Source organism: Protopterus annectens, chromosome 7.part0, assembly GCF_019279795.1.
Source record: "Protopterus annectens isolate FY-2018-M chromosome 7.part0, PAN1.0, whole genome shotgun sequence".
Lineage (NCBI taxonomy): Eukaryota > Metazoa > Chordata > Ceratodontiformes > Protopteridae > Protopterus > Protopterus annectens.
This window is the reverse complement of record NC_056739.1, coordinates 74946233-74964345: the sequence shown is the minus strand read 5'-3', so window position 1 is coordinate 74964345 and position 18113 is coordinate 74946233. Positions and strand designations below refer to the sequence as shown.

General features: G+C 40.0%; 1 protein-coding gene across 1 annotated transcript in view; it reads right to left on the bottom strand.

Moving 5' to 3' along the window:
- The window catches only part of APOBEC2 (apolipoprotein B mRNA editing enzyme catalytic subunit 2), a 95107-nt gene extending 87209 nt beyond the window's left edge, over positions 1 to 7898 (bottom strand). Inside the window, exon 1 of the mRNA XM_044076492.1 lies at positions 7509 to 7898. Coding sequence (XP_043932427.1) covers positions 7509 to 7795 — 287 coding nt within the window. The 5' untranslated portion in view covers positions 7796 to 7898. The remainder of the gene's footprint in view (positions 1 to 7508) is intronic.
- Between the last annotated feature and the right edge of the window lie 10215 nt (positions 7899 to 18113).

Here is an 18113-nt window from a genome sequence, read left to right as displayed (position 1 = left end):
TAAAAGACCAGCCACAATGAAAGATATAGAAGTATTTAATAATACATAAAATAGAAAACATGAGAATACTGAATATTTAGTTACGATAAACACCCGAGTTTCAATCACAGGAGATATAAAAAATAACACAGTTAAGTTCACACAGATGCAGAAAAGCAATACTTTACTAATTTCACTATATTTTCCTGACCGATTAAAGAATGTCTGTTCCCTCGTTAAGTTACTTACTACAGCAAGGCAAGATGAGGTGTGAGGTTGTATGAGATATTTGTGAGAGATCTTTTCTGTCAGGTTCTGAAGAACAAAGTACTGCTGCAACAGTTCTGTCATATCTCTCACTAATATCTAAATCAGTGCTGGTTATAGAATGACATCACATCTGATCACTGCAATACACGCCCATAGCTTTGCTAAGATGTGTTGCAGAATCTGAAAGCTATAAAACAATTTCAAAAGCTTCCACCCTTCCAGGGTAGCAATTAGTTCACACCTAAGGACAATACAGTAAAATTCCGAGTCATGGTTTTCCCAGACATTTTCATCTCTGGCTGCAATCAGACCTGTAAGATAAAATTTTTATGACCTAAACCAACCCATGTCATTTTTAATCATTTTTTTTTCAGAATTAGCTGGACTGAGATTAACCACTTCCCTTCCAGAATTCTCTGTTAAAACATATACATTTAATCAATTATAATATTGTCTGACATACATGTATATCTTTCTTCTGTCCAGCAGAACCCACTGTTGATGCATTTTTAACACAAGCAACTTTACAAATACATTTTAACACAAGCATCTGTACAAGTCAGTGTGATAGTCAAATGACATAAAATTCTGTACAAAACTCCAGCTAGCTATGCTGGCATATGTTACACATGCACTACCCTAGTCTCCCTGGCACAGATGGCGCTACCTCATATCATCACAATTTATATTTACAGATTTTGTTAATTTAGTTGTCCAACTGGGCTGAAGCCCATTTTAAGTGGAGGCCTTGAATACTGTCTGGTTAAGGAAACATATCAGAGTCACATAGTAGACAAATGCAGACTGAGGAAATCAAATCCAAGATTATAGGATTAAGCTTGTTTGCAGCTCAAAGCCTTAATGTTGTGCACTAAACTGCTCCTGTGGACCATATTACAGCTACTTCCCCTTAATTTTCTGGCAGTGTTCTGTTTCTCCTTGTATACTGTATCAGAGTCTTCCTTTGCTAGTGGAAGTTAACATTCTGCTAGTGTCTTGGTTACTCTTTTCCATGTATAACATAACTTGGCAATGGGAACAGAACCTAGGCTGACTTTTTGGAACCATGTCTTATTTTTCATTCTTTTTTGCCCTCATATTTTCATTTTTTCTTGGGGAGCTTCCCACTCATTTTACAAGGGAAAGAAGGCTCTTGGAACATAGTAACTGTGAACCTAGTGTCTTTTGTTACTTCTCAAGGAAATAACTTATGGTCAAAATCTGTTTCTACATCAAGGAACTTCTAGATATAGAAAAAGGGGAAAAAAATGGTGATATGGTCTTTGGTAAAGGGAAGGAGCAATTTTTCATACAAATAAATGGAATTTGTAGAAACAATACATGCAGAAAAATGTTCAGAAAGAGAAGTGAGGTTTAAGAGAAGGCAGAAATTGAGCAACTTATGAAATGCTGGAGTGAATGAAAATTGTTAAATAGAAAATACATATGTATATTACATGACAATAAGAACTAAAACTTATTACTGTTTGTTTTCTTTTCAATTAATGTGTATAATGGGTCTATATCAGAATAACGAAAGTGCATATGTGCGACTACATAAAAGTTGAGACATAATACGCAAAACCTGTAAATAGCAAACGGGCACAAAATCAAATTTTTTCCTACTGAAAAAATTCACATGGCCGTTCAGAAAAAATAAAAATTAAAAACCATCAGGTGGGGGGCTTTGTCCCACCCCAACCCCCAATGTAGGGGAGCTGTGCCCCCACCCCCCCTAACTAAATATACCAACTCTGAGATTGCACTATAGCGAAGGAAAGGGCAACTCCATGTAGTTGGCCAACTACCTCATTGTCCTGTGACATATTCACTGAATCGCTTAAATACAGTTCGATGAATATGTGTCGTCTTTTACGTGTTCGCTCAAAAGCTGTTTCATCCTTCTAATATAGACCTATATAATACCATGTTACAGATTGAAATTAAGTTAAAAAAACAAATTATGCCAGGCAGTGTATTGTTTAGGAAGGAGAACACTAGTGTTCTCCTTTGTTTTGTTAGCAGCTATTATGTCCAAATGGCCAGTAAGAGTATGTAACCTTATTTTAAACACTGTTTTGTGGATTACATGTAGGGACATCCCAAAATAGTACCTTTCACTGTCATTGCTCAGATTGTGTCGCAGGTGGTAACTGGTATTTATGCTCCTGGTTTGTGCTGAACTCATACAAACTGTAAGTCTGAGCAGGCAATGCTCTGTTTCTGTTACTTCTTCTGTCCATCACTTGTCACTATACCCTTTCTTATTGTGGATTTCAGTGCAGTCTTTTGAAGAGTCAGGAATCTGACCTCTAGTCACTGCTACAAGGGCAACAGTCAGGGCATTCATGCTAGTTATATTTAGCTCAGTGAACGCTGCCACACTGCAGCTGCTTCAGGAATTTCTCACTGATATGTTTTGGAATCATTTCAAATATGTTCTGAGAGAGAAAAGCCAGTTGTATTCTGCATTATCAGACTTCCCCTTTCCCCTTTGCTAGCGTTTTACATTTCTGAAAGGGAATCTTTGGATGCAAGCCTCAGACAAGCTCCTGTTCAGTTATATTACCCCTGTCTCTCATGTTTTGCATTTAAAGGGATATATGTGCCATTAATTTGTAGTGACAGGTTCAATACTTACAACAGGACAGTTTGTTAGTGTCTTTGCCTGTTTCATGTAGACCAACACCGTATGAAAAAAGTGCAAGTTCAATTCTTATTCACTGGTGTTCACATTAGTAAATACAATCAGCACCTCAGATAGTCTTAACTATTTTTAACCAGCGATAATGAAAGAGATAAGAGTTTTCAACCAGTCATAGTGCATGCTGTCTTATGTTTGAGACTTTTTATTTAGAAGAGGTTGCATTTTGTAGCTGGTAAAGAATTACTTACACTATACAATTTATGTAGCTGCTTATGTCACTATAAGATTTCAGTTATTGGACAAATAAGCTTGCACTTCAGATCAGTATTAGTGCAGGTGAAATGCTTTGGAAATTGGTACTTTTAAAAACTCAAGGCTTAAAATCAAGGGTTCAGTCACAACTTTTGCATTTGCTCCCTGTTTCTTTGTGGGTTTTCTCCAAATACACAGCTTTCTTCCCACCTCCCAAAAATATGCTGATTCATTGGCTACACCACATTTTCATTCCGTCTCTCTGTGGATGTTTGTATGTGTCTACTTTATTTGAACAAATTTACAGTTTCCCAGACGTTACTTAAACTCACTCACCTGAAAGCGCAGAATTACGAAAGTTCAGTTTAGTGAATTATGTTTCATCGATAGAGGCACTGTGTTGCTGGCAGTGCGAGAGGTAGAAGTGTGAAGTGTATATGTGACTTTCTGTATTCTGTAGCAGTTTTGAGGCATGATGGATGTGTTGTTAGTGTCAGCAATGCTGAGCTTGTGGTATGTTACTTTAACTCTGCTCCTTGGTTTCAAATGGAGATCAAACTACAGTACACACAGGGAAATCTACCCTTGCTGTCACTGTAGTGCGATCTCGGAGTTGGCATATATAATTTGCAGGGGGTATGAGGGGTGCAGGGGGGGGGCTTGCCCCCCTGCAAATATGCTGGAGAATGTGTGTGTTTTACTTTTTTATGTTGCTTGCTTTTTATTTGGTGCTGTGTAGTTTGCTAAACTGAACTTTCGTAATTCTACGCTTTCAGATCTGTAGATTTCTGGATAAGTTTGGTATCACTCATCACCATTAAGTTACAAGACTGTGAAGGAGTGATTCATAGACATGCTCAGAGACACATAAAGATATGCCTTGCAGATAGATGCCCTGGCCAGTTGTGAAGCAGTGAAAGTCATATGCATTCTTTGTAAACCCTTAGGAGTCCATACGTATGGGAATGCATAGCTATCTTAATAGTAATTATAGGCCTTTGCATGTGCTCATGAACTACTAAAACACATTTCCTGTCACATTACTGATTGTCCCTTCCACACACATACCTGATATCCCTGATCTGTAAAGTTGTTTGTCAGAGTTCCTGGCTTTTGCCACTAACTGTCACTGGTGTATGAAACTGATAACTATTATCAGCATTCCCTGGAGATATAGTTTCCCTAATCTCACCCAGTTTCTCTGATCCTCAGGGTGGGTGTTTTACAAATCCCCAGTCTCATGGCTCAGAGGGATAAAGTTCTGACTGCACAACAGATTATTCATGCTTGGCTAGCAGCATGAGGACTGGAAGGACTAGTTGTGGCAGGAAGGGTGTGAGCAGCCAACATAGGCTCACCCATCTTGGGGGAGGGAGGCCGCCTGGCTCACTGCAGTTTCATTGTGAAGATCCAGATGTGGTCCATGGTGAAAGCAGTATGCCTCTTGGTTCAGAGATTGTGCATAGTGGAGTTTGCAACGTCATACCAGAGGGAAGAATTTGGGCAAACCTCCTCCCAAGAAGCAGTATGATGCTGCAACAGTGTCCCCTGTCTCCTCAGCAGCTCTGGGCAGAGCCTGGGGGAGGTTAGAGTGGACCCAGTAGATCCAATGAAGAAGAAGAGAAGATGGTGGCAGCTGATGGTCAGCTTTAAGGAGCGAGTGTAAAAAAGATAAGTATTTTGCAGGTTCAGGATATTCTTGTGATATCAGCTCAGAATGACTTTACCTTAAACCATTTACACTGTCCTCAGAAGCAGTCGACAGCTGATGCCAGCTGTTTTAGTTTCAGCTAGTATGGCAAAGTAAGGAATGCATTAGCTATTGCATTTTTTACATAATGTATAGGTGCGCTGGCTGCATCTTGGATGGAGGGTGACAGGGAAACTGCCATGGACCTTGTATGTTTAGACTGTGGATGTTGGGAAAGAGGGGAGAGTGACATCATTACATCACATGGAGCATTGACAAACTATACTGTTTGAAGACACTGGTGGAACTTTGCATCTCTAGGGACACTACTGTTTTATTTTGGGCAAAGTTGTTAGGATCATTATATTGCTAGAAGTATTGACAACGTGTTACTTGTGGTAGTTGGTGGATCATTGCACCCTTAAAGACAATTTTGTTTTTTGTGTACGTGCGTGTGTGTATGTTTGTGGGGGTGTCTATTGGGATCAATATACCACTTTGTAGCACTGACAAACTGCATTAGTTGGAGGTTTAGTTGGGGTAGTTACTTCACTGATAAACTGTTTTGAGGGTGTTGGAGTGATCATTAGACAGCTAAGAACAGTGATGTTGATTGATGGAGCAGTGCTATACTTATGTGAATTCTGGGAAAACATTTTTTCTAGGAGTTTGTCAAACATGAGTGGAGGGAACTTATGGATTGTCAGGTGATGCTATAGCATTTGAGGCAGTCAGACACTGTAAGAGATACACACCTGCCGTGCAGAAGTGGCAGTAAGGCAGGACAGACTCTGCACTGGCACATGGTTATACCTAGTCTCCTAGTAGTCTGCTGGTTGGAGGGATCTTGTGGCATGTCTTACATGGTACATTTCATATAGTCTGTACACCGAACACTGAACTTTGGCAAACAAAACAGCGCTGTACAGGATTTTTCACATTGGGCTATGCCCCACACCTTTTTGAGGTAAGAGAAGCCCCGTACCCACGTGCCTAACCATAATATTTTCTGATACACCTGTTGGCTGATATTCTTTGTACTGGCTCTACATTGTAACTATTACTTTCATATTACCAATACAGTTTATATGTGTATCTGAGCAATCTGTACTGCAAATGAACAGACTTGAATGTTAAGTTTACCACATGATTACTAGGTATGCAAGCTGTGTGTCTGACATATCTTTGCATAAGTGTCCTGATGTGTAATTTTCAGGTCTATTTTATCATATCGCACGCTCAGAAGAGCTAACGACAGATAATCGACCCCATGTAAGCAAAAGCTTACAATGTCGAAACTTCAGAACAATGATTATTTTCCAATGGAAAACAATCGCTGTTCCGAAACAAAAAAAAAAAAAACAGTAAAACATTACTTAACGTGAGGGGCTTCACCCCCAACCCCCGTCGTGGGGGGCACACCCCCTACTTAAATATATCAACTCTGAGATCGCACTACAGTGCTGAAAAGGCAAAGTAGCAAAAGCCATTTTGCCTTTTCGCACTTTACTGTTCGACAAGGATGCATTCAACAACCTGCGTCTGTGATGGCGTAATAGGGAACCTAATTTTCTGTATGTTATGATGTCATCCACAGTTATTTTGAACTTCATAAGGTATGTTTGCAATATATTTTGTAGATTTTCTTCCAGGAAATGTACCGAAAAAAGTGAGACAGATCGCTGAAAATTGATACCTCTCAGCAGTCTGAATGCACATCCCTGATTTCACAGTGTGGGCTCAGTGTCGGAGCAAATACTTGCCTTAGACTTGTAATTACCAAGTTACAAGTTGTACTGTCACTTTTTAGTACTTTCTCTCTAACCATAATAACAGAGGTGCAGGCATTTTTAAATATGCATAATTATGTATATTAATTCCAGAATAACAAGAAAACAGGAAAAGAATGTATTGCTTTTTATCAGAAGATCTCTGGCCTGACTAATGTACACTGACAGTAATTTAAGTATTTTTGTGTGGCGCTGAGCTAGTGAGTTCCATCCACTCTCTCTGACAGATTCACACCAGCATAAAAGTTAACAGTAGAAGAATTTGTTCATACAGCTGCTTGTGTTATTAGGCTGACCACTGTCTGCTCTTCTACAGATGGCAGACCCTTTACACTTTTGTTTACCATCTTGGAGCTTCTGTAAGTATGTGGGTACATGTTATGATGGTGCACAGTGAGTGGGAATACATATCCTTCTTGATTCCCCCAGGGATACTGCAAATCTAGGATTTACTGCTGGTTATCTCCAGCTAACATCTGCTACCCTTTAAGAACTGTCTACAAACAGATGTCAAATGAACGCTCCCCAGTGCTCCAGACATTTGCCTCACTTTCTTGCATGTCACTGCAGGGGCAAATACATTGGCCATTTACAGATCATGCTCCCTTTTTAGTGTACTCATAGGCAGTGATAAATGTGTTTATTATACAATCCTGAATATACAGTGCAGGATATCATCCTGAGGTGTAGTGACTACGCAAGTAAAATGTCTTGTGTCAGCACACTTGTGGGATTCATACTTGTATCCCTTGCTTGTTCACAGTCATATACTCTAAACTTTGTGCTCCAACACATATACCTTAAAAAAGGGGGGGGGGGGTACAGGATTAATTCCTCAATACAGTAAATAAATACATACATAAAATAAAAGGTCACATACCCTGTTATTATCTCAAATGGAGGGAGTTCCAGCTCTTCTTTCTTCTCAGTCTCCTCAGTGCCTTCTGAATTTTCCACAACTTCAGCATTCTCTGCAGCCTTGGGTACTTCATTCGCATTTGGCTTCTCTGATACCTTTGCTTTCTCATTTCCTTTTGATTTCTCAGTACCTTTCATTTTTTCAGTTACCTTGGCTTTTTCACTGCCCTTCTGTTTCTCACTTCCTTTTGGTTTCGCTGCTACTTTTGATTTCTCACCCACTTTAACTTTGTCTTGTTTTGCAGCCATTTTAGATATAGATTATATGTGTGAATGTTCCTGACAGCTCGGGTGAGTGCAGACCAAACCTCTCTGAGAGACTGAAAACCTGATGTCTTTGACCAACTGTTCTGTATCACTTGTAGACCTAAATAAGGAACAGGGAAAGGAGGAGGGGCAGGGGGCAGGGGGCAGGGACATTGGGAGTGGGCGTAGATTTTGACATTGCAGAGGTGCTGTAGTCACCAGGAAAATAGTTGTGCTTTACACCAGAAAATATTTGTTGCACCATGTTACAAGCATCTTATTTGTCCTTACTACATTTGTTATTCAAATTAAATGACAGGTGTTTTATCTTTATTTGTTTATTACTCTGAGCTGTTTGGAAGTTGATCTCATGGCGCTGTATTTCTTTAAGTAGTATTTTGTAATGCATTCTTTTAGTAACTGGGTTGGTGTACTGATTTTAATTATACAGTTCTGACAAGTTACTGACCCCACTGAACTCTTTTTTTCAGGCCTGACTTCAGAGGTACAAATGGTTAAGGAAGGCACCGACATTTGACAACCAATAACTACAGCAATAATGAAGCAGGACATTATGTTATATAACATGGACAGCTCTAACAGAGACAGTCATATGATAGGTCACATCACAATAAATATAAGCAGTTTAATAGCAACAGTTAGGACACAGGCCATTTAAAAAACATGGGTTACACCATGGAAGTAAGTGAATATAATCCAACAGTGGAGTAGCAGATATAGCAGGTTATATCAGGGGCTTAAAATGGTGCCCATTGTGCAGGGGCATTAGCTGCTGGTGCAACATGTGCCCTTCATAAACAGACACCTTTCCATTTTCATGTTTCCTTACTATACTTGTAAAAGCAGGTGATAATACCCTTTCTTCCATGTTATTTTTTTCTTACTATACTTAAGAAAATAGGTGATATACTCTACCTTTTTGCTTTCCTTTTTATACTTGAGAAAGCAGGCTGTTCCACAACCTGGCAGCAAGTATATTGAGAGGCTTTATAAGCTAGGATGTGTCTGCTCTTACTCAGAGCAGTTTCAAAAGCAAAAAACATTCAAGAACTGGAACACTGATGTATTCATTTTGCATTTTGGTTTCCAGCTCAGTGAGGGATAGCTTTCTTGAAACATCAGGTCTTATTCTAGCAGGTCCAATAAACAAAACAGAACACTTGGGTACTTATTTATGCCCCTTTTTGTAGCTCTTTTCTAAGTCATAAGCCTCGTCTTTCACCTCACCAGTGGCATTGAGGGATAAAGCTCTGACTCTGACCCATTTAATTCAAGTTCAATCAGCAATTCAGGTACTTGATGATTGAAGCAGGGAAAATGCCCGTGCCTCTTCTACAAGGCAGGGGTCATGCCGGACAGCTCTCTAGTCGAGTTCTAGTGTAGTCTGAAGCTCAGCAAGATGATGTTGGACAGGGAAGGTGGGAGGACTGAGAAGACTTGGCATCCCTGTCGGCCTGGGACAGGCACGTGCCCAGAGTTGCTCCCTGTTGCCCACCAAAGTCTTATGTACTGATGTCAACATCTGGCAGAAGGCTATGTAGGGCTAATAAAACACCGTGAGCCTTAGTATGGTGGTCTGTCTGTTTCATCTCATTCCACTTTCCTAGCTAGTCTGTTACCCAATGAGCCTGAAATGGAAAAGAAGGACTCCATGATCAGGTGCTGTACTTCTAGGAAGACCCTCGTGGTGTGTCTCACACCAAGGAGCTGCCAAGTAAGGGATTTTAAGAGGAGGGGCAATAGTTGTAGACAGGGTCTTGAGGTCAGTGGCAGTGGGCACAATGAACGACCAAAAAAAGAGCTCCTACTGTCAGAGTAAACAAACACTCCATTTGGCATATGCATTATGTCCTTATGCTTATGAAAAAGGGACATGTGTGCTGCGAGGATTCCTACTTTTCTTCTGGTTGGTCTTTCAGTTTTTGATTTCCTTATAGTATGTATAATTGGAAAGTTTTTGCTTTCAATGCCAAGATAGCACAGGCTTTCTAAGTGTAGCTGTGGTCAACAAATTACATCTCAGGACCACCAGAGGAGGTGCTTTTCCTCTTTGGATGTGCAGTGCTTTGACCTCACAACTCACCAGTGTCTAAGGGAAGTGGGTAGCTGTCTTCAATGCACACTGCTTAGCACTAATGCAAGTGAACCTGCAGAAAGGACAACTGCAGGGCTCAGCTTGTCATCCTGTGCAGGTGCTCTAAAGACCGAAAGTTAGAGTCTAGAGCCTGGGTGTGAGCTCAGAACTGGCTTCATTTAAGTTAGATTCTACAGCCTGGGTGTGAGCTCAGGTCTGGCTTCATTTCCAAAATCGCAACTCCAGAGGCTACCTACAAATCTAGAGAGATATGATTGTATTTATTATTTTATCTATTTGTTCAGGTAAGCCCACTGGACAGTAGGTAAATGAAGGTGGAAGGACGCAAACCCTGTACTATGAGTGCAAGAAGTGGCTTATTAACAGTTCGGATCTTTATTTCTCTGCACTAACTGGTTACAGATAGAGATTGGCACAATGTCAGTTAGAAAGAGACACCCTGACCAGCTTCTGTTGAGAAAAATACCTCAGATTTGGCTGCAACTTTGCTTTACCAACTTGCTAAACTGATGCTTCACAAGTATGCAGCCCAGGACATTTTTCTTGACCTGAAATTATGCCTAGAAGACTGATTCCTTTCACTGCCTTGATATAAATAGCTGACTCCTTACTCTTGAATGTAAGGATTGAGACAACCCCATAAGGCCTTTCCACAAACATTGAAGGGCATTCAGCTTTCCTTGTCCCCACAATGGACTTTGTAAACCATTTCAGCTGACATTGTAAGGTGGCTGAGTAAGTGTTGGAGAGCATGTTGCCTCATTCATGCACCTGGCTCCAGAACATGTGCCTGCCTTCTCCTCATAAACTCAGCTGGCGCTACATATTGTGTAGTTTAATGTCTATACCTTCACCTAACAAACTCAGCTGACACAACATATTGTGTAGTGTAAGATGTGTATACCTTCCCCTCACACATTCAGCTGACACCACATATTGTGTAGTGTAACGTGTATACCTTCCCGACATACACACACACAAGCTTGCACAACATATTGTGTAGTGTAACGTATGCACACCTTCCCTTCACACACACAGCTGGTACTACATATTGTGTAGTGTAACATTCGTATACATTCCCTTCTAATACTTAGATAGTATCCCATATTGTGTTGTGCAGTGTATCATGCATATAACTTCAGCTCACACACACTCATCTAACACCACATATTGTATAGTGTAACATATGTATACCTTCCCCTCACACACTCAGCTGGCACCACATATTGTATAGTGTAACATGTGTATACCTTCCCCCTCACACACACAGCTAGCACCACATATTGTATAGTGTAACATGAGTAAACCTTCCCCTCACACACAGCTGTCACCACATATTTTGTAGTGTAACATACATATACCTTCCCTTCTAAAACACAGCAGGCACCACATATTGTGCAGTGTAAGATACATATACCTTCTCCTCACACACTCAGGTGGCACCACATACTTTGAAGTGTAACATGCGTACACCTTTCCCTCACACTCAGCTGGCACCACGTGTATAGTGTAACATGTGCATAACTTCCCCTCACTCAGCTGACACCACATATTGAGTAGTGTAACATGTATACCTTCCCCTTTCGCACTCAGCTGGCACCACATATTGTGTAGTGTAACATGCGTACACCTTCCCCTCACACACTCAGCTGGCACCAAATGTTATATAGTGTAACGTGTATACCTTCCCCACACACACACACAGCTGGCACCACATATTGGATAGTGTAACGTGTATACCATCCCCTCCACACTCAGATGGTACCACGTGTATAGTGTAACATGTGAATACCTTCCCATCACACACTCAACTGACCTCACATATTGTGTAGTGTAATGTGTATACCTTCCCCTCACACAATCAGGTGGCATCACATATTTTGCAGTGTAACATGCATACACCTTCCCCTTTTACACTCAGCTGACACCACATATTGGATAGTGCAACATGTGTATACTTTCCTCTCACACACTCAGCTGGCACCACATGTTGTTTAGTGTAACGTGTATACCTTCCCCTCACACACTCAACTGACACTACATATTGTGTAGCGTAACATGCATACACCTTCCCCTGTTACACTCAGCTGGCACCACATATTGTATAGTGTAACATGTGTATACCTTCCCCTCACACACTCAGCTGACATCACATAGTGTGTAGTGTAATGTGTATACCTTCACCTCACACATTCAGGTGGCATCACATATTGTGTAGTGTAAAATGTATACACCTTCCCCTCTCATACTCAGCTGGCACCACATATTGTACAGTGTAACATATGTGTACCTTCCTCTCACATACTCAGCTGACACCACATATTGTGTAGTATCATATGTGTACACCTTCTCTTTCACACTCAGCTGGCACCACATATTGTATAGTGTAACAAGTGTATACCCCCCCCCACACACACACACAGCTAGCAATGCATATTGTATAGCGTAACATGTGTATATCTTCCCCTCACACGCTCAGCTGGCACCGCATGTTGTATAATGCAACATTTGGCTTATACTTACTCTGTTGCCCATGTGGTAGGAGCTTAAGTGTGGGCTTACAGGTGCTAACCAATGTTTCTCCAGATCTTTAACTTTTGATGAATGCGAGGGGTAGCCATTCCAGTGTTGAAAAATGACAGGGACACTTAGCTCTCCTTCTCTGCTGGATAGGTCACAGAAGTCCCATCATTTGGCCACTCCCTTGAAGTTGGGTGAAAGGCTATGGACAGGTTTTCCAAAAATATTTGTTGTTTTCTTTCCTTGGCTCTGTGGAATTTTAACTGTGTGTCTCATGTCTCATTTCCAGACTTCATTTGAATAAGCTATGGAACAAACTGCTCACTCTTAGTTACTGAGATGAGTGGGAGGCTTCTGAAAAACCCTTAACACTGCATCTTCTGCATGGTTCTACAAACCTGCTGTACATTTCATACCACAGATGCAGTTGTCAGGCCTGCAACCACTGCTACAGTTTGCACATGGCAGCATGACTCAGACTTCCTTAATGACCACATAGCTGTAGTAGGCTATCCTTGGTGCTTCTTTTAAGGGTGAGGTACTCTTTTAGAAAACCCCATCAGGAATTTTTATATGATCAAAGAAGGGCAAGGCCTTTTTATCCTATAGATTATATATAATCCTCCTCCTTCATCTTCCTTCTCGGTAGCTCCCAAGCACTTTAGGAGGAAGAAAATTGGCAAGTGCAGGAGAATGTGCCTGCTAAGTACCATTTTTGCCTTTCCCTTATTATGGTCTTTTTTTAAGCCTGCTACGTACCACACCAACTCCACCAAGATGACTTCAATGAAGTTGGACCTCCAGCAGTCCTATCACTTTGAGGTCATGCTGATCATAGATTGATTCTCTGGGTTTCTTCCAGCTTGAAAAGCTGGAATTTTAGACATATGGATAATAGGGTGTATATCATAACTGTGAAAGTGCATAATTTCGAATGGCATTGCATCGAACACGAAACTGCAAATGCTGATAATATCGAAGCCGCGGAACATCGAACTCTTACCCAGGACAAGAATTCGGTGGGCCATTCCGTGGCTTTGCTATTTCCTCCACTGTGGTGTGATCTTGGAGTTGGTATATTTAAGTAGGGGTGTGTGTGGGGGCACAGCCCCCCCATGTCAGGGGTGTGGGGGGCGAAATTCACTGTTCTGAGCTTTCGATGATATCACATTTTGAACTTCCAAGTTCGAGCTTATGGTGTTTGATATTTTGGAAGTTCGATGATGTGATATAGACCTGGATAATAGACATTATGAAAAGATGACACATACTGAAGTTGTTCTGACCACCCCTTGTGTGTTCTCATCTAGAATAGCATTTGTTTTTAGGTGAGATTATGGCACAATCTCAGTCCATTCATGTCAAGCGGACTGTAAAAACTGTCCAAAAGAGGAAAGTAAATTCTACCTTTGCCTTTTCCTAGTCCTCAAGAAGTTGTGGGGTTTGCACCTCCTTCCCAGTTTTGGATCTGACAGTCTTAAACCTCCAAATCATTTATGTGAAGTTTTGCATGGTTTAGTCTTCAGGGCTTGCTTCCACTCACAGGACCTTTGTGCTGTTGCAGTACGCATGACAAACATCTGTTAGTACATAACCATTACAAGCCACACAAGAGATTGCTGCACTTTGCAGTGGGTAGACAGCATTTTAAGCATAGAGTGTTGTCATCTGTGATTTCACCTGCTTCTATGATGTTACCCATGATGATAAAGGTCTCCCAAGAAGGAAGCATTTTTGTGTCTCCATACATAGAAGATTGGTTGCTGGTGGCCATTACCCAAGACTGCATGATGGCTGTACTAGTCTGGGTATTGCCTTTAAATGAGAGGAATCCTCCCTGCTCCAGGTGCAGTCCACTCCTTTTATAGGGATGATTTTGGACTCTTACTGGAGCTGTGGCTAAATTTTCCTAGACATGGCTTAAGAATTTAGAGATAGGGATCTCTTCTCCTGAGGGGATTACATAGATGGGTACAGACATATTTTCTCAGGCTGATGGCAGTAACATTGCTCATTGTCTTGATGACCTGTCTACATACATGAGTTCTGCAATGCAAAAATAGTACTGTTTCTTTAAGAGATAACCACCTTTTGTAGTTTCAGAGTACCAGGACGTATTCAGCCATGGTGCCTGTTTTTCTGTGCTACTGAAGTCTAAGTAAAGTCTGTGAACTAGTAGCATATCACTTTGTGTTTATCTCTTCATAATGTTAGCCAGTAAGGGTCATTGAGATGGTAAATGATAACATTAGGGTTTTATCTATATTTATTATTATTTGTTAACTGGGCAAGTGGAAATAAAATGTCAGAAAAATATATCTATCTATATATTTGCCACCCATTCGCATACACATAATAAAACAAAGAATTATTAAATCACATTATAATAGATGTAGGTAATAAAATGCACTACAATTCATATGTAACAATATTCCTTGAAAATACTGTCTGTATCAATATAGTGGTCTATGTTACCCAACCATAGCTATTATGTCTGTAGCATTGCCATTTATAATATCTTAGTTATGGTCTTTGAATGTAAACAGGTTTGCTCTTTCCTAGTATTAACAGGTGGACATATCCATCTTAAAACTAAAGCTTTCCTGAAAGACTGTTCCCTCAGTGCAAGGGTAAATAAATGTGGACCTTCTCAGATTAAGGGTGCCTGCTCTAAGTGGATAGCATAAAGTTGCCATTTTACTGTTTGGGCTACAGGAAGTCGATGCATGTGTATTAATTATTTAAATGTGAACATATTTAAAAATAATAATAATAATAATAGTGTCTGTAACTGAGATAAGGAGCCAGTTTTACTTTTTCAAGAAAAAACATTGATGTTCCATTGATTCTGAAAGCGTGACAAAGTGGCATATCCTGCGTAGTAGAAGAGCGTATTCAAATCTTGTAATAAATGGACTGATTCTAGTTGCTTTCCTAGCTTCCAGTATTACAAGATTAGGTATTTTTTAGCACACATTAAGCTGCATTTTATTCTTTCCTACAATAGTCTTTGTGTGCAATTTAAAGGATAGTTTGAGGTTTAACTACAAGCCTAAGCATTTAAACTATTTATCTGCGTATTTAAGAGACTCTGTTAGGTTGTTGTGTCTTTCAGCTTTTCCCGGTTAGGGGTTGCCACAGCGGAACTCCGGTCCGCTAATGACTGGCAGTAGATTTTTACATGCCAAGTTGCCGGCCCTGACGCACAAGTAATAAAATATGCAGGCAAAAGTTTTTGAGTGATACAAAACAGCATAGCTGTGGACTCCTGTCAGAAGCATAATTCATCTGTTCAAATGTTCTTCTTGACAAAAAATACTGCAGTAATTAGTAGACCTTCTTTCATATTTGTGCACATTTTGTCAGTAATGGTATAAAAAGCTGTTTTTTTGTTACAAGCCTTTTCTGAAACTGAGTATAAGCAGGTAGGTCATATTTTGAAACTCGGATCAGCAGTTGCTTTTAAATTATTCTGTATAGAATTTCTGTTGTGGCTCAAGAAACTAAGATAGTGTATAATCATTAACATCTTTTGGACTGAGAATTTTAGGAACTGGTATGTTTATGCTACAGAGAGGTACTATGCCAAAAGTTAGAGATTACTAATATGGTAAGTAAAGTGACAGCCATTCTTAGATAAGGCTGCATTTCATCAGTACAGTAACTGTTTTTGTTTTCAGGTTTTTCTAATAGTTGTGTCTTCGAATTCCAGCCATAAATTTCACCAGCTGTTGTGCTTCACTTCCTAGGAAAGTCAGGTATGATCTCAGGCCAGCACTGTTTCCAAACTCGATAGGTCCATTAGACCCATAAAGTCAACATTGCCAGGAGCTTCATTCAGCTCTTCTTGCTGTTTTGAGTACTTTACATCCTGCTGGAGTAATTCTGTCTGTGCTATGTTGCACACTCAGTGAATGTCACTTTCTTCAGAGATATACAAGCAAAATATATTTTATTTTATTTTGAATTTGTTAACCGAGATACAGCACTGATCCATTTTGACTGATTTCAGTCTTAGCCCAGAGAAAACTTAATAATTACATGACATTACATACAGAGTGAATGACAAAATGCAATATATGTATACATAAGTGATTGTCGGAGTTGGCTTCAGGGAATAAAGGCAATAATGAGTGGGAAAAAATATATATATCTAATATATACATGCATTATATAGAGAGTGGAGACCAGAGTTGTCATGCTGTAAGAATCCATATCAAATAAAACAAGATTAAACAAAATTGAGGTTGGTTTTCTAACTCTGGTAATGAGGTACCAGAATATATCTCTTCTTCCCATTTTTTTTCTGTCTGCATTCCTTGATGTGACTCTATTTTCAGTTTTGATTCTTACAGCTAATAGTAAATGATATTACATACTCTAATCCTGAAGAAATAACCAATGAATATATTAGCTAACTTCATCTCCCCTCCCTACCACATTCCCAGATCAAATACAAGCAGCTACACCCCATCAAAATCTCCCAGGAACAGGTTCTCAAAGCACTATCCATGGCCAAGAGTACTGTTTCTATGGAGCCTGGTAACATAAAAGGATGCCTACTGGTCAACCTGAAGCAGAACCTGTCAAATCCCCTATAGAGGCTCTTCACTCTCAGCCTCCAATCAGGGTTTGTACAGGATGAGTGGAGGACTGCAGCAGACATCCCCTGCACAAAGACTAGGTGTCAACTGACCCGAGCAACTACTGACTTATAAGCCTGACCAGCCTCATCTGTAAGGCTATGGAAGGGGACATTATGGAATTGATAAATAAGGACATAGGCAGCCTGCAAACTCTTAACCTGAGCCAGTTCAGTTTTGTGAAGGGCAAATCAATTTTTACTTAAACTGGTCAACTTCTTCAAAAAAGTTACCAAAAGCAATGGATAAAGGGACTTCCAAGATGGCTGCACATTGAGTAACAACTTAATTCTAGTTCTCCTAGTGTGAAAACAGAAACTTAGTAGAGAAAGCCCATGGACCTAAATTCTGGGTAATTTCAGTAACTGGCTAGTAAGTGCACTGCCTGGATGCCAGGAAAAAAATACAGAGGGCCTGAATGAAAATCAGCTACAAAAGATGAGGAAAAATCACTGACTGGGAAAAATACTGTGGCTGTTCAGCAAAAAAAAACTGCAAACTCCAGACATGACTTCCAGTAACCTTGAGGAATGTATAAGGCAGTTGCATACAGACCTGACTAAAATAAATGAAACTCTGATATAGTATATCAACTCAAACAATAAAAGGCTGGAAAAAATGGAAGAAGCTTTAAACGGTCAGATAAGTTAATAAAACTGCAAAACACAGAGGCTGAAATGAAGAAAAGGCTGGCTGAATATGAGACTGTACAAGAAGAAATGTTTAAAAAAATAATAGAATTAGAGGACAGAGCACTTAGGGAAAACCTGAGATTTTCTGCTGTACCTGAGAAGCTGGAAAGAACAGACTGCTTTAATTTTATGAAAGCACAAATAAGCAACTGGACTGGTATTCCACAACAGGAATTGTTAATTGAAAGGGCTTATTGTGAATATCCTCCAAACTTGGCTATGAGAAAGTGATGTAGACCTTTAATAGTAAAGATGCAATCTTACAAGCAGAAGTATTTTATTCTGACAAAACTTTGGCAGAAGGACAAAGTACTAAAAGCAGAAGACAGCAGAGTCTTTGTGGAGAATGA